General features: G+C 42.3%; 1 protein-coding gene across 10 annotated transcripts in view; it reads right to left on the minus strand.

The window, feature by feature from the left end:
- Positions 1-14325: 14325 nt before the first annotated feature.
- AMPH (amphiphysin) overlaps positions 14326-21340 on the minus strand; it is a 121784-nt gene continuing 114769 nt past the window's right edge. For all 10 annotated transcript variants that reach the window (XM_042806404.1, XM_042806403.1, XM_042806401.1 and 7 more), the window contains 3 exons: positions 20163-20429; positions 18276-18377; positions 14326-15507 (listed from right to left, as the gene is read on the minus strand). In XM_042806404.1, the coding sequence (XP_042662338.1) occupies positions 15400-15507; positions 18276-18377; positions 20163-20429 (477 nt within the window). In that variant the 3' untranslated portion in view covers positions 14326-15399. The remainder of the gene's footprint in view (positions 15508-18275; positions 18378-20162; positions 20430-21340) is intronic.

Consider the following 21340-nt stretch of genomic DNA (forward strand, 5'->3'; position numbering starts at 1 on the left):
ACCTCCAGAGCTCTTCTTTTAACAATTTCTCCCGTTCCTTTTGAATCTTGAATGTCAAATGGGATCCCGTAATATAACTGCTACCTGAAATCCCCGTTCTTTCAGGCAATGTATGGACTGTAAAGGAAGCTCAAGTGTTTTCAAACTTTTACTGACAGCTCCAGTAATTAAAATATTGTAAATATGCATCAAAATTATGCCTGTCCAGGAAACTTCTTCCATTACCTGGCTCTGTAGTTGCTGGTTCCCACGTTACTGGGATTTCTCCCTGCCTATCGGGGGCAACTGTCTTCACACTTGGCCATTTCCCATGGTCTTGGTACCATTACAAATTTTAGCAGGCTAAAATCTATGTTTAGCTCTCTAGCTTAAATGGAGATGCTTTATAGTATAAGTTTATATGACATCTGCAGGACATCAGTAGGAATACACTCATTTGCGTGTTCTTACTATGTTCTTAACTTGCAAGAGAGACATTTTTGGAACATGTTTTCTATGCGTCTGTCTCATATAGTTTATTGTCTGATTATCTAATCAAAATAGTGGGCACTTCCCAAGCCAAATGCAGCACATGGGCCAGAGTATTTTTATATCAGCTGGCATTAGTCAGGCAAACCAGAATCTCATTTTAAAAAAAGTTCAATGCTGAGGTCTGAAAACCTGCTGATGAACAACCTTCTCCCCCAGCTATCTCCCATCTCTGCTGCTTCCTCATCCAGTCTGTCTGAAAAAACACACTTTATAATGACAGTTTACTGATGCTGATGCTATCAGGGTTCTTTGTTTTTAAAGTAGAAATCAGTTGCTTACACAAGATATAATTTTCTCAGCACTGTGAAGTAATTTACACACCTCTTATTCCTACACCAAAATTCTGCCTGGATCACTCGAGGACTCTTTCTACTCATCTCAGTGGGATTTCAAACACTGTGAAATAACTGGAGACAACCTACACATAGAGATTTTTTTTTTTCATCCTAGCCTAACTCCTATCAGCTTCTAATATATAAAAGAGTTTCTGCTAAGGAAAGCAACAAATCAATATTTATTTATTTATTTTAATAAAAAGATCTTGACTCTTTCTTCCTGCAAACCTAAAACTGTACCTGGGGTTTCTCTCATACATAGTATAAAATCATAACGTCATCAGGAGCTTTGTGTAGCTCCACACAGCTCACAGTGTTGAATGACCTAGTAGGTACAAGACTGTCCACAAGTAAGTCTGATTTTGAGTGGCTTCATCCAGCTCAGAGTGGAGAACCAGCACGTGGTTTTGATGAACTTGTTCGAGCCATTCTGGAGACATGAGTGGTCAGAACTCTGTAACAGGTGGAACTGCATTCAACGTTGGTTGTTGTTCTGATTTCAGCAAGGAGATTCTAAGTTAACAATTCAGCAGTACTTTCTGCATTGATACATCTGATAAGTGTATCACAGAATCTGTGAAGAGAATGTAAAGCAATTCAAAAGCTCATTAATCAATTACAGTGATTACTAAGAATTTAGGTAACTTAAGGATTACATTCCAACAGTCTTTTTGTAGATGCTTCTGTTGTGACAAAGTATTCGCCTTCAGGGCTGGCTTCTTCCTGTGCTCAAAAGTTACAGCTTGGTGAGAAGACATGAAAATCGGGTCAGCTATTTCACCAAGGCAGATAGGAGGAGGAGGTGTGTGTTGCAAGGAAGGAACTGTAAAGAAATGCATGAGACCGTTCTTCAAATTTTAAGAGACTTGAGGCCTATCTGGAAGATCACAGCCATCACAGATAAGGAAAGAGTCTACTCCACTCCTCGGCCAGCCCACCCCATTGCTCCCCACTGCACTGGAAATACCTGAATGCAGGTTCCCCCCTTCCCTTGTGCTTTGACTGTGGCTTTGCTTCCTTTCTCTCCTTCCTTCCATTATCTTTACCTGCTACCATTCGTGCCAATACACAAGATACTACTGACTTCAGCAGACCCAACCCAGCCCTTTCCTGGGAGCGTGAAACACCCAATGTGTAGGGCAAGCTGGTCATTTCCTCTCTAGCAGGAACTGAACTGAGCTTGGAAGAGTGCTCTGGTTGTCTCCTGGCTTACTACAAGTCCTCCCAAGGTAAGGGGCTCTTCCCCTCATTTCTGCCAGGCTTTGGCTGAACGCTCCACCTTGCGAAGTGCTGAGCACTCACACTGAGAGCAAGTCAGGAGGGAGTCACGGCAAGGGGCTGTAGCTCACACCAGCAGTGAAAATCCCATTACCAATACAAAGTGTGGGAAAAGTACCTTCTAGAAGCGCAACTTCAACATCAAAACAACTGTTTACTGTTTCATGGTGTAGCACTTGGCACCCATAGCTGTTAGATCTTTAAACAGCGTTTTGTTGGTTTCCTGTCTTAATGGCAAAATAGTCAGAAGTGTGGGCCTGTTGCAATTGAAAATGAAGTTTGTGGTTTTCTGAGTGGGATTTAAAAACATATTATGTGAGTTTATTTTGTAAAATGTCAAAATGTTGCAAGTTCAACAGCAGAGCTGCACTGGCCCAGGTCTTGCACATTACTGATCCTGGAGACATGCATGTCAGAAGTTTCTTACCTTGGTCACTCTCCCCATGTGAGGTGTAAGAGGCAACAAAGACTGGAAAAAGAAGATGAATTGCTCCAATATAGGTACTGCTCTACCCTTTGGTTCTTGCTGCAAGGTGTAGCCAAACATGGGATAAACCTGGGAATGGAGTTCTTTGCGATTCTGCATCTGAAAATTATCCACCCTCATACTCAAACGATGGCTTTTTTTCCTTAAATCTTTGTTTTATAAAACTAACATACAATAAATGCATGCTTTGTTCAGAAAGCCTAAACCTGTGTAGCCCTGAGCAAATTCAGAAGCATTGGGTTTCTCTGTTTCTCATTAGAGTTCATTAAAAATAGTTTTCATACAAGGACCCCTTTCTTGTGAATCTCCCAAAGTGCTTTGCATTCTTTAGCCTTTGCATGAAAAAATGGTAAGCCTTTTCTTCTGGGACTTAGAAGAGTAAGTGAATTCGGTGTTAGTAGCCCTTGCTGGTACAGCAAATTCAGGCTGTCAGTATTCTGATCTTGAGGTAAGCCAGGCTGTAGCCCTTCATTTCCCTTGGAGATGATGGCAGCTCCATTCTGGGGACTGCTAAAACTAGATTGCCATAGAAACCATATAAGAAATAATCTTACACGCGGATCGGGATGGACTGTAGGATCTGGCAGATGTCTTAAAATGTCACTTCTAGTTCTAAAAACCTTTGATACAACTTCATAAAGACTGCTGAGAGTGTATATTTAAGTACTATATTTCTGTAAATAGCCCGTGTTTGTGCTTGACTTTTATCTGATACATAAACCATAGCTTAGCAGCACCTCCCAGCTGCTTATCAGCTGTGTGGTGTACCTCGCATCAGCCAACAGCCCAGGAAGGAAGAGTCAACAACCTAGGAAGGAGCAACAAGATGCTCAGCATCGTGCAAAGTAGGATACCTCACTGACTCTCCCAAAGACTGCACTTCTCCTGAACTGCTTTGGAGTAGCAAGGGGGATCTGTGGCAGACAGTGCTGCATGGCCTCTAGGATGGCCACTCTGAAATCACAGGCACTGTGCAGCCCCTCATGCCTCCTGCCCAGGTCTTCAACTGAAGATAATTTGAGAAGGACTCTAAGATGGAGGTGGTTTTCTCCCATAAGGGTTCTCCAGCATTTACTGTGTCCTTCCCTATTTACATCTGGAAAACATTTTGCTTCTTCATCCCTTTGGATTTTGCATCCATAAAGTTCTTTATCCCGGGGTAAAACTTGAAAATTGCCATGGGACATGCAAACTCAGCAATTTCATCCAAAATGCCCCCCTGGCCCCTAGTCACTTAGGATAGCACTTCTCCTTTCTTCCTTTTCTCGCTCTTGGATGCGCCTAGTCCCCTACCAAACACTTCCTGGCCTTTTTTTTGCTTGCTGTTCTCCCCTGTCTAGACAAATAAGCTGGAATGCCTCTACACAAAATGTTCACGGGGTTGTAGGGATCCTTCCTCTGAAACACATCACTGCCATAGCAAACGGCAGGAGGTTAAGAGTCCAGCCATGGGTGAGGTTTCTCTTTTGGGAGAAATCAGTGTCCAGATTCACATCAGATCCAGAAAGGGTGATATAGAGCAGTCTCCCTGGGGGAGGAGTGGGTGCCAGGTGACACTGGTTACCAGTGGATGTGGGTGAACTGTGATCCCCTGTAAGGAACTGAGGGAATTAATGCCTCAAACATTCATCAACACAGAAAGCCTCAAGGACAAGCTGTGGCCTTTGTGGTCAGTCTAAGGAATGCTGTCCACGAAAGTGCAGAGTGTATCAAAGGGTGCACATCTCCACTCCCGTGCAGTTGTGTTGTCAAACTCCTTCAGTAAGCCTCAAAGAGGGGAAATGTGGACTGAGTGAAACTGTATGTTTAGGATAAAAGACTTATAAGAGAGATAAACCACCAGCACCAGATGGACCTAAGTGAAAACTGAGGATAAAATAAAGGTGGTTGTGGTGGAGCACGACCACTGACTCAATTGGATGAGGGGGTTGATGTACCCCACTCCTCAATGCATGTGCAAAACCCATGCTCCATCTTCTCCTTATGTCTCAGGGGAATGAGTTTGTGGAATACCTGCCTCTCTTGGTCTAGTATGCTAATCAGCTGATAAAGATGAACTTAAAAAACAATGGAAAACTTTGCTGTGTGTGCATCCACCATCCAAGATTACTGGATCTGAGACAATGCTGGAACCTGGAATGGTGATCCAGACTCTTGTTCCCTCCTTTCTTTTAATTTCTTTCCTTTCTTTTCCTTTCTTTCCTTTCTTTTCTTTCTTATAGAGTTGTAAGAGACCACACTGATTACTATCCTTTTCCAAGTTGTTTCTACCACAAGTAAAACATTTTACCTGGTTGGTGTCATTTCACCTTAATTTAACCGAAGGGGATCACAGAACCTTTACAACTCTCTGGGCTCCCGGTCCAGGTTGTAACACCCTCCAGTCACTTTGCAGGTATATTTGACAGTGTGCTCTGGGGGTGGCTGGACTGTGGTGGAGGCTGGTTCCTGGCCTGGGTGGAGGATGCAGAGCACACCTGGAAGGAGAGAAGGGAGGACGCAGCAGGGATGAGGCTGCAGCAAGAAATCCTCATCCCTGTGGTCATGTGGGTCTCCTCAACCACAGGCACCCCACCCGTGAGGAAGAAGGACGGAGGTGGACTCCCTGCTTCTGCTGGCAAAGGGATGTACTGCTGCGCAGTGTGAGGAAGGGAAGAAATGCAAAACCTTTTCTCCAGCATGTGGGCTGTACTGCACACGTTTCTCAGCCATCACACAGGGGAGTCAAGCCATCTGTCCTCAAGTTATCTGACAAGCATCACTTTAGCTTGGGACTTGGGTAATAGGACACGGTTGATACCAAACCACATGATTAGGCTGGGGGACAAATGGAAGTGTGATATAAAACCAAGAAGAAATATATTCTGATGTGATTGAGAATAACTAATGCATACAACTTATAAGGCAAGACACAGGCTTGGAAGGTTTTCAAGAAGCCCATATTTTTTTTTTCTAGTTCTGCCACAGCTCCTCAGAAAAGCAAGTTCAGACATGGTGAGGTAGTTCAACCTCAATGCGACAGAAAAAAAAAAAAAAGTATATACTGATACCTTGCCCCCTCAGAAAAAGCTGATGAATTGTTGAAAAGACAAGGGATGTTTTTTTTAAAGTGTTGGCTTAATTTCCTGTTAAAAAAGAGGCAGAAGGGAGTGTGTTGATGTGAAAACCTGATGACATCATTGGCAAGTGCTGCCTGTGCCTACAAGCCTCTAACCAAGGCAGGTCACCGTGCCGTTGTCCCACCTGGCAGGTATCAGCATCTTTCTCTGTTCTGCCCCTCTGTGACAGGGTATGGCTGATACCAAGTCCCTTCACAATTCTCCTGAGGTGTGCTCTGCTCTCCTGGTTCCCAATCCCCAAACCTCCCCAAGCCAAAGCCATCTACACCCACCCGTGTAAGAGCATCATCCTCCTCCCTTTCCTCCAGCCTTTGCTTGCTGTCGTGTCTGAAATTCTGAGTGCTCAGGCATACAGATGCTAGCCCAGGCGTTCTCTAATGTACTTACTCGCAGGTCAGTCTCAAATCGAGTGTAGCAGTGTAACAGTGATAAGACATTCAGCATAGCAGGACTTTCAGTTTGCTCTGTCTTGATTAGGAGAACAGAAATAAAAATAGGAACAATGTTCTTAAACCCTGCAAGAAACGTTGTGTGCCCCAAATCGTCTCTTTTTCCACAATGCCATTTCATCTCTCCCTGTGCGTGCTGCCTTGCTTCTCACCATGGGCCGGGAGGGCACAGCTCCAGGTGGCTAATACTCCCATCTTGTCATGTAAAGCACAGCACAACAGGTAGGCATGGCTTCACCCCCCTCCAATAAACCCCTGCACCATCCCGTCTCTGGGACATCAACCAATGGAGGCACTGGTGGTGCTTTACTGTGAAGGTTTAGTTTCCTGTAGAAAAACGGTGGTTTCACCACTGCGTGCTTTGTGGAAGGATGGTTCTCCAGACATTTCCCTCCTCCTGAGGAATGGCTTCACCTCAGCCCTCTCTCCCTCTCTGCTTGGTCTCAGGCCAGCTGCAAAAGCTCAGGCTTGCAGGGGTGGAGAATGCTCATCCCTGCAGCGAGCTCAGCCGGGCATGTAAATGCTCAGTGCTACCCAGCCAGGAACCTCTCTGAGCTGAAGTGCCTGACTGGAAAAAAACAAGAGTAACTCTTCACCCTTTCCCTAGTCCTCATCTGTTTTGCTTATTGATTGAGAGCATAACTCCTCGGGGATAAGAACAATTTCACAGAGCATTCTTCTGAGGCACCTAACACAGCAGCGGGTCAATCACAAACCAGATATAACCACAGCAGCAATTGCGATAAACAAATCATTTTCCCGATAAAAGTTTGGTTTACTACATGGGAGATCTTAATGAAGAGCGTGGTCCTGAGTTTTGTTCATAGAGGAAGAGCAGCCTGGTTCCTGCCTGGAGTATTGGTAATCAGATTGTATCGAGTGGGCAAATGAGAAAGGGTCAGACTGACCATAAAGGAGACATTATTTTCACTGATTGAAAAAAAATGTTTAGGAGAGGGAAGTTTGGACATTTTCAGAACTAAAGCAAAATGTCTGATCAGCACATGTGTTATTCACTTTGATGTAGAAAAAAAATAGCATTACACATTAAAGGGTGAAAAAGGGTGTACCAAAATCTTACGCACTTATTTCCAGTCACATTCATAGTTGGAAGGAGAGATGGTGGCATCATGTGCTAACCTGGGCTCATTAATAGCCCTGGGCAATCAGGACTATAGCATCACTGCCAGCTTCTCCATCAGCACTGAAAGCAAAGATATTTAACTCTGACCTCTTCAAAGTGAGCACAAACATCTGCAGCCTTCAAGCATTCAAACTGGGTGAAAGGAAATAATCAGTTTGGAAATCTGTTGTGTTAATGAGAAACTACCACAATGTTCCCCAAGGTGTTACCCCCTGAATCTACCTCCAGAGCCATTGCATTTGGTGGCCATCTGGTGATGGACTCAAAGCAACTGACCACACAAAAAACCCATTCAGTAATTCCACAGGGCATGACGATTTGCTCAAAAGAAGGTCATTCTATAAGAGTAAAATCTTTGAATAGATGAAGTAATGTTATGTAAAACAGATGTTGTTGTTCATCTGCTCATTCATGATGCAAACATAATTAGATTAAAACTTCAAACTCATTCCCCTTCCTTCCTTTGTTAGGAGGAGTTTGGAATCTGTCAAAAAAATGGTACAACACAAACCACTAAACCTGCTAAGTTCTGCCAAGAGTGTTTATCCCTGGAAACCAAGTTACTTAATCAGAGCATCCTCTCCTGTGCTGATAAAACTCACTGCCAGTTGTCTACGAATGTTCACAGGGCTGATGCCAAGCAAAGAAGACTGACACCAGGCCACACCTGGGAGCCTGATGCCCCTAAGGGGAGCCTGATGCCCCTAAGGGGAGCCTGATGCCCCTAAGGGGAGCCACAAGCCTCCAGAGCCAACAGGAACCTCCTGTGGTGTATCTAGAAATGTATTTGGACTACAGAATTGCAATTGGATTGGAGCCAGGCTTGCCTTTCAACAGCTTCCCGCTCTACATATTCTCAGTGTGCAGATATCTCAGGGTGGGAAATAGGCTGTGACCTTCATGGGGGGGACACTGGTGTCCTGGAGAGGACCTGGCTTTGAGGAGGGGTAGAGTCTATCACCAATGTGGCAATGGGTTTTGCTGAGCAGGAGAAGACATGCACAGGCCACCAGAGAGACATCCCTTTGGGAACCAGCCCCCATGGGTATGTTTGGGGGGGTTCTCTGTTGGGTCCTGTGTTCCCTCTTGCTCTTTCTTTCCTTGGTATAAAATGCAGAGCAATGCAGGCCTTGGGTACTTTCGTATCTTTAAATATTCATGGGACTTTTTGCAGAGGCAGGGCATGTTACACAGATCCTGAAGGATAATTTGGTGCCTCACTTATGATTATAATCACAGCTAGAGCCTGTGTCTGGGCATTTAACATTCACTAATAGCCATATGTCCTTCACTGTTCCATATTGTTTAGTTAATTTGGTTACCTGTATTCACTTCAGTTTTGGTTGGATAACGTACATTTTCTTAATTTCTTCTCCTCTATTCCTATACACTGCCATTGAATTTCATCTCACAGACAGCTGCAGTGACCTTCTGAGGACATACTGTTTTGCTACAGGGACACGCCAACGTTTATCATTTATTTCTCCATCTTGAAATTATATTCTTCCTGTTCCATCTCTACATTGGTTCCTACGGCCAGGGCTGAGGGGAGGGAAACCTGATGGAAGATGCCCCACAAACCATCCCTGGCAGGTAGGGGTTGCAGACTGCTTTTTGAGCACTCTGACATTAAAAGACTGCAAACGTTCATTCATCAGTGCTGTTTTGGCTGAAAGTCAAGTACTGAAGCACTAACACCTAAGAACCACAAATCGAGCAGGGTTCTCGGTCACCCTAGTGACAGCAGGACAAACCAGGGGTACGCTGGTTGAACAGAGAGAAACAGAGTCAGGAGGAGACATGTAAGATAATTGTGAGGGAAACTGGCTTTACAAGGTCAAAGTAGTGTGAAGGAGCTAGAAAATGGAAGACGGTTTTGTTTTAAAATGTTTCCCTATAGTTAATAACTCATCTATTTATTTAAACACAGGTGGACTATGCAATTATTTTAAACAGAGGTAGCATGCAAAATTATTTTTACCTCTTAAACCAACATTGTCTCTTTGAAATGAATCAGCTGAGTAATTTGCTACTTAGTGCAGATTTACCATGTTCTGTATACAGCATGAGTTTTAATATGTATGAGATGCAAGGATATGTTCTTGTAATAATTTACAGTGCAGCTTGATAATGTACTTTTCTGCCTCTGTTTGCCTGCAGGTTGAAGTAGCCAGTTGCTGCGTACACAAAACAGGCTTTGCTTCTCTCATTGCACTGAATTTACCCTGCAGGTATGAGCCAACTTCAGATAAGAAGAGTTGTTAATTAAACAAACTCGTAGCTGAAGATTGACCTAAATAACAGCTAATCTGGCAAGTGCAAATTCTAGCATCTACCACCCTCTGCTGGGTATGAAGGAGTAAAACCCTCAGAAGCCCTTTTTGAGGAGCTGTGAGGATGCTATAGAGCACCCATTGGCATGTATGGATGCTAAGAATTCCTACAATACTCTGAAATTTTTAAGCAAAACAGGTGTGCATCAGTCATTTTTATTTTCATGAGTGCTTTTTATGTGGACAGCAGTGTGATGTTCTTTCTTGGGCTAGGAGATACCCCAAGATCCTCAGCATTTATACAGCCTCTGCTGTAAAACATCCTGTAGGCTTAAAATACAGCGTTCTGAATCCCTGCCAACGACTATGGACAATTTCCACTTTCATTTATATCTCTACAAGACCTTGAGAGTCACAGCATTGTGCCAGGTATGGGGGTCTGTGAGATTTTAGCCACCAAGAGCTTTGAATGACCTTCTCATCTGGTGATGTTGTCTTATCCTGCACACCTTATTGCTCAAGATTACTCTTTTTTTTTTTTTTTTTTTTTTTTTTTTTTTTATTCATTGACACACAGATTCTTCCTTCCACTGCAGCTCAATGTGTTAAAATTTAAAAACTTATATACAGAATTTGGCTTTCTTATGAGAAATAAATGAAGTATAGGAAGCCTGGAGTATAGGAAGTATATGAAGTATAGGAAGCCTGGAGTATATTCATCTTCTCCTTTGTAGCACGTGCCTCAGAAATGTAATAACTTAAATATATAACTACTTACTTTTCCAGTGTTTTGATATTTGTGGTCCAGTTATACCTTGTACTACAAGCAGTCTGTCTAGGCAAATATAGAGGCACTACTAATTACCTGGGGTTAGCCTGGCTTGCACCAAAGCCCATGCTCTGATAGCACCAATAGAGACCCCAGCCTGTTTTCTCCTCTGAAACCAGGTTGAGGACACGTAGGACTTTTGCATTTGTTGACCCTCTTTGGCAGACATGGGACTCACTGACTCCTGAAGACTCTACTGCCGGTACCCTCACGCTACTTTGCTGTTCCCGGCGTTGCATTTAGTGCCTGTGGCTGCACAGAAGCCCTGCATACACACAGGGTGGTACTTTCACTACTGCCTGGCACTAAAGTTTCCTTTAACTGCTATTAAGTATCCGAATACGCAGCACAATTCCCTTTTAGATTATTTCAGCTTTGCCAAATTAATGTTAATTAACCTGCCGGTTACAGACCATTTGGAAAGCGCTGCAGTTTTCCCCCGTATGATGCTTCTGTGCTGATTAAACAGGTCAGAGTACAGACATCCACGCAAGAGAGACACAGATGTACTTGGGAAGCTGCCAAAGACACGGTGCATGCAGAGACAGCAACAGAGCTGAAATCATATGGGTGAAGACCAAAGAGAGGAATCTTTGAAAATCGACTCTCTCATCACACATCTATACGTTTAGCAAGACGCCGAGTCCAAAACCACAGCCCACTTCATATTCTCTAATTCTGAACCTGGACTGAGAAAGTGCCATTTCCTAAAGTGCCCCTTCTTGATTAAGCAGGATTTCTTTACTCCAGAAAGAGCTGGGGTTTAAATCAGAAGCGAAGTGGCTGCCGTGCAGTGTGAGCGGCTCGCTCGCACCGAGCCGGCTGCAGCGAACGTCTCGCCGCCAGAGCGCACATCAGGGCTGCCCACAGCCCGCTGGAGAAACCCTCTCGCGCTCCTCCGCGCTCGCTGCTTCCACAAACGTGGCCTCGCCTCATCTATGGAACTAACTGCCTGCTGTAGCCGGGGGTGGGCTTACCAGGTAGCGGTTTAGCAACTGTCACCGTAGTGTTTTAAATATGAAATTTGCTTTTTAAACTATCTGTTTTTAAAACTAGCATTAAAATCTGACTCTTCCAGCAGCAAACTGTGGTGTTTTGGAGGCTGCTGTGGCACTTCTGGCTGCTGCAGCTGTAAACTCGCTCATGCTCTGCCTGCACAAGAGGGGACAGCCTTGTAAAGTGTTCCTCCAGCCATCTAACCTACCCATCATGGTGATTTTCTTTTGATGCCTTTATCCCTGCATCAGCAAGACATAAAGAAACTTTCATGAAGCACGCGCTTAACGAGACGATGATTTATTTCACATCATTCTGGCATTAGGGCATCAGTATTCAGGGCACCCTGGAATCAAACGCTGTGCCATCTGAGTAGACCTCCCCTCCACCTTCTCGAGGCAGGGACAGATGCACCCAGCTGGGAGGTCTGGAAGAGAGGGAGCAGGGTGGGGAGAGGAGGAGGAGGAGAAAAGGGATAGAAGAGTCATTCAGCTTACGCATTTTTCATTATTCATGAAAGGTTGTAAAGCAGATAGATGAGTTGCAAATACACAATTTATTCATTCACTCGCATGAGATGTTTCTCCATCCTCAGTTAGTTTGTCTTACTTCCAAGGCCACGCCGTGCGTGATCAGCCTGCGGGATCAGGAGATTGGGTCCCTAAATCTTTCAAGATACTATTTTATGTAGAATTGGAAATCATAGCTGCTGTACAATGTTAGTAGTGTGTGCTGTCTTAGGCATAAATAAGTTTTTAGAGAAATCAAGATACAATGGGCTATTGTTTTACAAGCACTCCAAAAGCATGGAATTTGGTAATTTGCCAAGTTCAATGTGATGTGCTAATCAGAAAAATCCCCCAAAAGGAAGAAATAATTCCACGCTAATATAAGTCCATGGGGGAGGTTCTCACTGGTATGTAACAGTAGTAGATACCGGAAAGAATTTCCTTTGCTTGCCCTAGAATAGGCTTCTATAGATCGCAGAGAAATACATTTATTTTACACTATTCACATCAAGAATTGCAGACGTAAAAGTGTCTGAGAGATAAGTCTGATTGTCTAATGAAACTAGAGTAAGAAGAAATTGAATACGAGAAACAGTTATTAACCCAAAATGATAAATAAATTTCTATTCATGAACTCCTTCCATTAGAAGGGAAAATTAGGAAAATTATCATTCTGGCTAATTTACCAATGTCCCTCCTTTAACATCTATCATCTTAGCATATGGAATTCTGGAAGGAATTTTGAAGATATAACATTAATAATTCTCCTCATCCTTCCTGCAGAACATCTATTTGCTTTGTGGCTCTGGGGTGCAAGAGATAAGAAGACATATTTAATGTCAGCATGGCATGCCATATCCACAGTAACCTGCAGCACCTAAATGACACAGGCACCACGTGCAATAGCATGGCTTATGGAGCATTATCAGTACATCTTCTCATTGCCAGCAAATGGTGAGAGTCCTTGCAGCGAGATGGGGACATTTGGTGGCTTTTGAAATTATATTCTTCTTTACACTGAGGTGGAATTAAGAAATGAAGAGTAGAGTCAAGAAGTATTTCTGAAGAGCGTGTCAGAAGAGACCACAGAAGCTCTTTGCTGTAGACCAGAGACCTCTTCTATCTACATACAACCTCAAGCATGCTGCAAACCCCTTACCAGTGGATTTGGCACATTGGCCTGTACCAAGGACATCAGAAGAATCAAGGCCAAGGGTGTCGATCTTGACTTGGGTACTTCTAGCACCAAGAGGGCATAATGGTAACTGCACACAATCAGCACTGGGTGAAGAAATGCTTTGGGTTGGCCATAGTGTCATCTGCTTCCTTAGGGTTACAGCTCTCACGCACGACGGTCTCGCTTGATTGTAGGCCTCAGTCAAAGAGGCAGCGACACGGCGTCCGCACCCAGGCTCCATCCTCCAGTGCTGCTCTGTTGCACTGATCTGTAGAGCAGCTGTTACTGAAATGCAAGTGTTGAGATGTAGTCAAGCAGGAAACTGGCCTGGAGGTCATCAGAGCCTCACCATAAATGAGGGGTTATTGTTGACCACCTCAGAGTGGTGCACTGGAGCCTGGAATTTATTGTAACACACCAAAACAAAAAGAAAGTTGTTTCCCTGGTGAGATTCTTGGCCCTGGATCACTACTGACCACCACACCGGTTAAAGGAATGAACAGAAAATCAAAGAGCTTTCCTGCAACCTCCTTTGACTCCGATTGCTCATTGTGACATTTCAAAGCCAAAATCCCAGCAGTTGAGCCATTCAGCTTCTTTACAAAAGACTTGCTTCTGAAAAACAGAGAGAAACCAACTTTCCTTCTCTTCCAGAGCAACAAAAAAAAAATCTGTTTCTTCAACTGAAATCTGACAAATTAGAGTGGAAACAGATACCATTTGCACACAAAGCAAGCCCCCCAACCAAAATATCACAAAAAATAACTGAATTGCAGGGAAATTATAGATGCCCCTAAATATTTGCAGCTTCCATGCACCAGCAAACGTAACAGAGCAGATTCATGGAGAACTTTCCACACAAATAAATAGACAAGCAAAAAATTACTAAGAGGTAGCAATCTTCAGTTGAGTGATGGCCAAGCACAGACAAGCTCCCTCAGAGCCTGCGGACAGGTATTAGCTGCCAGTCCAGCCTGGAGCGGGAGGAGCAGCTCAGAGATTTGCTGAGCTGGGGTTCAGACCTTTTGGAGTTCTGGTCACAACTAGGGTTGAGAACAAGAATTTAGATGGTGCACCTGTCATGCTGTGTTTCTTTGGAAGAAAAGGTATTAAATTAAGATTAGGTTCTTCAACACAACATATGAACTATACGAACCTCAGTGTTACAAAACTTCAAAAGCAACACAGATGAAACAGCTTCTTTGGATCAAAGGTTTATTTTTAATGACACAGCACTGGAAAACATAAGTTACAGATGACTTTTTGATACAGGATACATTATATATCTTATTTTAAAAGGATCTGTGAAGGTATGCTGCATAAATACATATAGTGAAAATATAGTGTGTTTATTTCTTCTCAGAGATTAGTTCTGTTTCTTTTTTTTTAAATTCATTCAGCCAATTAAATAAAAAAGTATAGATTAGCATCATAACAGCTCCCCCTCCAGATTATCTCATTGTAACTACTACGGCTAGAAGAGGAGACCGAGCCATGCCTTCTCAAAGGTTTAGCAGCTTTGAACAGGATGTTATTCATCATCTCAGAATGAAAATTTCACATTACAAACACAGATACTGTATCATGTTTTGGCAATGGAGCAGCTAGTTTTGCTTTGGAACAAAACCGTTTCCTGTAATGCCAGACAGTGAAAGAGCAATGCTTGTACTGGTGATACTACACAGTCAAAGAACTACAATGAAGTCATGAAAATGCATATATATCCATATGCACTTATATATACACATTCAAGTTCTGGTGTGTATATATATTATGCATGTCCAAAAATAACATTGAAAAACGTTGCATCAGTTAATTATTTTTTTAAACACATGAAACTTATAATAGTTTGACCTCATTACTACAGGATAACTAATTAAATCTTCTGCAGTGCAACTCAATACAATACACTTAGTGCAGAGAAGTTAAGGTTTTGGTATTGAGGAGGCTAATTTCAGATTTCATGGGAAAGGACCAAATACAGGATCACCATAGCTCTGACGAAGCACAAACAAACCTGTTGCCACGTACGTGTGAACAAATAAGGACATTTCTTTTTTATTTGATTTTTTTTTCCATGTACTGCTTCAGAGATTGCTAGCTTAACTGTTTGCATTCATGCTCATTTTGATATGTTTCAACAAGCTTTGTCTGGCACCAGTCTGTAAACCATTAACAGCTTAAACTACAAAAAGGTGGGCTCCTGTGTTTCAAAGAGGTTAAAAACCTACTGACTGAGCTTCATAACACGTTCGTCTGCCTGAGCGGAGAACTACTCCAGATGGCGTGTGAAGTTCTCTGGGAAAAGTCCTTTATAACTATTTGCATCTCTGTACTGAAGCCACTCGGATTCTTTAATGCCTGTCAACCAGCCAGCCTCCTGCAAGGAAAAAGACAGTCTCTTAAACTTCAGGTCTCCCCATTGCCTTGCTACAAGCTTCACACCTGAAGACATTTCAGAGTCACATGGCTAAAAGATTTGGTGCTTTGGTCAAAAAGCAGCCTCTGATTTTGCACAGACCGTTTTCTCTGTTCTGCCAGACCACGGTTTTGTGAGACTGAGTGACCGTGAGCATCTTGTACGGCCTTTAGCCAACCTGACCTCTAGCTGCACTCAAAACTGGATAATCAGTCTTCCAGGTCATCCAGTATTACACCAGATCTACACTTGTGCTCATCTCCATTGAGACGTTTTCAAAGTTGCCACAATAATATTGGCACACTCATGCAGTAAGAGCATAGCAGTGGGCCAGAAACATGACACAATACCATAGTTGGGGGGAAAAAAGTAGTTTTCAATCTGTTTTTTTCACCTGAGACTTTTCTCTCATTCAAGTATTGGCAGTCAGAAGAAAAAACGGTTCTTGCAGTCTCTGGAATTATTATGTCTAGAAACTCAAACTTAGGTAATATGCAACTAGTTTTCCAAAAACTACTGGAAACCTAAACCAGAACCTGACATGCACAACTGCAAACAAACCACCAGCAGTCCAAGCAATCAAAAGAGAGATTTCTTATTGAAAAGTGGTAGGCTCTCTTAAGTGTGATCAATTCCACCCGGAATAAAATCAATTTTGTACTTTTAAAAATGATCAACCTATTCTCATCTCACTAACTCAGTAACTCTGTGCTTTGTTCCTTTTAAGAACGGGAGCCAGAGCAAAGCCATGACAAATCTGGATGCCTGCCTTATCAGTACTGCACAAGGAAATAGAGTAGCTTGAACAGATCTTGTACGCCACTGCGTAATGACTGCTCAGTGGCTGCACGTGGTGTACTGGCTCTCTGCCCCAAAATAAGCATCGTTAAAGCAGATCCCACTTATGTATGGCACTGGGTGGGTACATGGAACTGGGGACATGTTTTTCAAGCATGTGGAGTATCTGAGAGAAAGGAGAGAGGGACTGCAGCTTTCTAGGACAGGCAGCATAGGTTGTACAAAGGAATGAACACTTTTACTGGGTAATAACTTCAACTCAAGATTAATGGAAAAATTGAGGCCACTGGGGGGAACTGGTTTGCTTCAAATGGGGAAGCACAGGCTGATGTTACCAGCTATATTAGAATTATGGGTTTAGACAGGTCAATTTTGAAGGAGAAGAAAGAATAACAAAGATAAAAAAGACTCTATATAAATCAACAAAGTACCCGGGAAAAGACAAAAAGATTAAGCTTTATGGTGATGTTAAACATGAAGGGCAAATATATACTGAGTAATAAAGATATGACCAGAATAGTTTCAGGAACATGAATACATAAAGGTTTATTTTCTCCATCATTGCACACAATTTACTCCAATTAATGCTAATGGAATTTCAGTGCATATCAGAAGAGAAGAATATACTTCATAGATTCACCAAGTGAAGATTAAGCATATTTAATACATAACATCCTACGAAAAACAGACTGAAAACAGCAGATTTTGCTATCCTTACAGCAGTGCCCTATTCTGCAAATACTGATAATGAAATCAGTTGAACTGCCCATGAGATAAGACGCATCGTCATTTGAGTTAGGATAACAGAATCTATCCCTATAAAAAGAGCAAAATGCCCTGATGAAAAAAAAAAAAAATCTGAAATAAATAATTAAAAACCCCCAACAAAACAAGCACAGAAAACTTGTCTCTTGTATTAAAAGAAAGCTCAGCTGAGATGATGAACACTGGTTATTACCTACCTTTGGACAACATCAACCATCGAAATAATTTCAAATACAGTCCCCGGCACTCGTATGTGCTTAAGGCATTCGTATTTAGATGTATTTTAAGAAATATCCTTTATTCAGAGCAGTGCTCTTTGCTACCTGAGTAGGCAGGGTCCAGTCCCTCACCTCTCAAGCCCCAAACCACCATGAGACTTTTCACCAACACTACTGGCCCCAGCAGAAGCCCACGGAGCGACTGGTGCTAACGGTGTGCAGTATGTTCTTCTCTTTTAAAGCAGTGACCAAAAATCGATTCACCTCACTGCAATTCAGTTTAACACATGGAATAAAACTGAGTGAAAATTCACCTGAAATGTGTTGTTAAAACAAAATTAGATGTCTCAAAAGAAATTAAACTGTTGTTTAATTCAGGCTTATGCTTCCAGAGGGCAGAGTTAGCTTTAGAGGCACGCAGCAAACACAGCAGCAGCTCCATACATTTTGGCTGTAGGACAGCACAACCTGCGTGCAGTCTCAGTGCTCTCTGTGTGTGAATTTGTATTAATTCTCCAAATTCACATCTAAAAACTCTGAACATCTAGGGACCATGTAATCAATTTGACTGCAATGTTAAGACAAGATGATATATAGCAACATAATGCCCAATTTGCAAGTCATCTTCTGGATCAAGTCTTTGTGTGCGTGTGTGTCTGTGTAAAATTCACTACAAAGTAGTGTAACACAAAAGCCCTAGTAGCAGCACAAAAGCCCTAGAAAATAGGCTGAGGTCAGATCCTGCTAGCAGCATATATCTGGGACTTCAGCTGTAGCCAACTGTGCCATTTAGTCTCAAATGAAACCAAATATATAGAAAAAATAAAAATCTTTGTGTTTTCTAACAGTAATGACATCTTGAATACACATTCTCATTGATTATAATTTGTGAGAAAAAAGTTGAGACAAAGAAAAATGTCAACAAAAGAAAGAATCACATGTTTTTACCTGATCAGCCGTGGTCTCAGAAGGAATTACTAGTACAATATCTCCACGTTTTAAATTAAGCTCATCACTGTTAGCTGCCTCGAAATCATGTAGAACTTCAACCTGAAGAAAATAACACCAAACATACAGACATGATCTAAATGGAGACATTTTCTCAACAATATTATCTGTTAAATGTTTATTGCAAAAAAAGAGAATAATGTGCCTTCTTTATGCAAACATATGGCTATAGACAGGTACACTCAAATTGTTAATGCTGACACGGATTCACGTCAAAGTCTTCTATTCCTACCCTTGGAAGCAGGGACAGTTTCAGTAAGTCTTCCTGAGACTGCCAAAGGAAACCTAAGATCCTTTCTCAAGGTTACAGGATCTCAAGGACAGATGATACTGCAACACCCCACAAGTCCTGCCACCCTTATTCCTTCTGTGTAAGGAACTTGCTTTCATTCCCCGCTATTATTACTAGGTCTGAGAGAGGGGTGGCAGGATTTTGCAAATAAAACTGGAAAAGGCTCCCAGGAGCTGCTGTTTCAGGCTCTCTCTTATTCTCTTGTTGTGGCCACTGGATATTATTCTTGCTGTAAACATTCATGGACATCTGAGTGGGACGCACAGCACCCGTTTCAACAGGAGATCAAAGAGGCGAGTAATGGGAACCTTACTTAATGCTTGCCCTGGAAAGAGCTCCCATTTACTGGCAGATGGGTAGGCCAAAAATATCTGTCTTTCAAATGGCTGTTTATTAAAACACCGGCAGGATCAGCATGTCATTGTGAACAGACCATTTTAACTAAATGGTTCTACCTCCTTAAGAGGTATACTATTCTAATTTTCTCCAAGCACAGCCAGTTCCATGGTAACTCTGCAATAATGAAAGCAAACGGCATCAAGAACCAGATGGCAGGCATATATTCTGCTTCTCCTTATTTATGTCTGACCCAAGAGAGTGTGAGGAAAAACAAAAGATGAACTATATCAGCATGTGTGAGTCAGAGTTGCACGATACTGCTCACTCTCACCTTAATGTTATTCTCAAAGTTTGCTGAAAATATTAAGCAATGAGAATAGACCAAGAAGAATGGCATACTTACAGAATGCTATGGGACTAATTAGCCTGAACTATGCAAATTATAATAGGAAGCATGTAAAGTTCATCCATCCTCAAGGAGCTTTGCTGCTGCTCGGTGATTCTGAAGTGAGAAGCATTATCAAAGAACCTTGTGAACCAGGAAACCCTAGGGGTCTTGCCAGCCAAGAAGAGAATTTCTCTTATGCCTCATTAAACTTTTCTGTTTGATTACCCTAACAGTTTATAACTATAACATTACTAAAGTCACAGAATGACATTTTGGCTTCATTACCGTGAATTGTAGAAGCCCCATGGGTATCAATAGAACCAGAACTTCCACTACAGATTTTCAGGCCAGAAAAAATGCCATTTTTAAATATTCATAGAATTGTAAAATGTTTTGGCTTGGAAGAGATCTTAAAGACAAAATATATTGCTAGTATATCAGATATATTGTTAGCATATATCATACCATATTGCTGAATAACTCTGTGGCAGTGCAGTTTTACTCGATATATTAATTTTCAGTAGTAATTTGGAGAGATGAAGGGGTTCTTGTACTTCAGTGAGTCTTACAGCTACATAAGAATATACACAGCAACAACAGTGTGCAGGAAACGTATCTTCTCAGACTTCATGTATTAAGCAGAACCACAATGTTGAAGCTGTGTTTGTGTGTATTTGTGTGAGCATGTGTCTGGCTGTTAAACTAAGTGTCCTTTGGCCTCAGGAATCATCGCGCTACTTGCGCAGACAGACACATCCGCAGATGCTAGATCTGGAGGGATGTCTAAAAGAAGAATGAAGAAGCAGACCTTGAAGAGAAAGCCGGGTGGCATGGCAGAAGCTGTGTCTTCTGCTGGCACAGGCTGATCTTGAGAAGGTGCAGCCTGGATTTCTTCAGCGGGTTTCTGCTCATTTCCAACTTGCGAAGTTTCACTGGGCGAAGTGTCAGTGCCCTGAGTGCCCATCTCTGCTGCAGCATCTTTGGACTCGTTCACGATGACTTTGTGTTCTTCTCCCTCCCCCTCGTTGTTTGATGCTGGCTCTATTACTACTGAAGGGATGCTGCTGACCTTTTCCTGGGGAAAACAAACAAACAAACAAAAACACAAAAGAACCACAAGAGTATTTAGTACTTTATTTCAAGCAGGAAAACACAATTGTTTGTTTATTGCACAGAGTATATATGGAATGGGGATTTCTTTCTTCTCCACAGTGGATTTTTACATTACGACAGAAAACAGTACTTGTGCAAGAACGTAAAGGAGTAATCCCTTCCCTGTTTTCACTGTTCCCCTTTGTCCTCCTAAGTCTACTTTCTGCATTATCAGAAATCATTGCAGTAAATAATAAAAATATTCTGCAGGTAGCTTGAATTTAATTTTCAATGTGCATGGAAATTAACAGACTTTTCTCCTCCACCCTACTCTTAACTTTGGGTGGGTTTGGGTAAAGCCGTAAGTTCCAGGAGTCACTGTCCTATATTTCTTTGGGAATTCAGGTCAGCAGAGTAACAGTGATATAAAGGTGATGAAAGAAGGAAACATGACCTATTTCTTTGACTGACTGAGAGGATTTCTCACAGCAATGTAACTGGGAGCAGAGAAAGCAAAAAGGCTAAGTAGGTAGCATCTGACCAATAATGAAGCCCAGAACAAAAAGCATTTAAAGAAACTTGTTGGAGTACCCAACCTGAAAAGAACACGTTCACAGACCCTCTGGCAGACCACCTTATTCTGGTGCACAAAAGAAATACAATGTGCAATGACAGGAGGTGGGAAGTAGCTGCCCAGCTGCAGGGTCTGCCCTAGTAGCTGTTCCCTCTGAGGTTGCAGAAGGCAGCAGGCCAGATGCAGATCCACAGCTTGACCATTGTGATTTACACAAAACAAAGTAATGCTACTGATAGGACACGGTGCCAGGAAACAAGAAAAAGCCATTACTTTGTCTGCCTGTTTCTCCAGAAAACCCTGTGAGGTTACATGGCAAA

This window comes from Tyto alba, unplaced genomic scaffold (genome assembly GCF_018691265.1).
Source record: "Tyto alba isolate M040663 unplaced genomic scaffold, T.alba_DEE_v4.0 Super-Scaffold_46, whole genome shotgun sequence".
Classification (NCBI taxonomy): domain Eukaryota; kingdom Metazoa; phylum Chordata; class Aves; order Strigiformes; family Tytonidae; genus Tyto; species Tyto alba.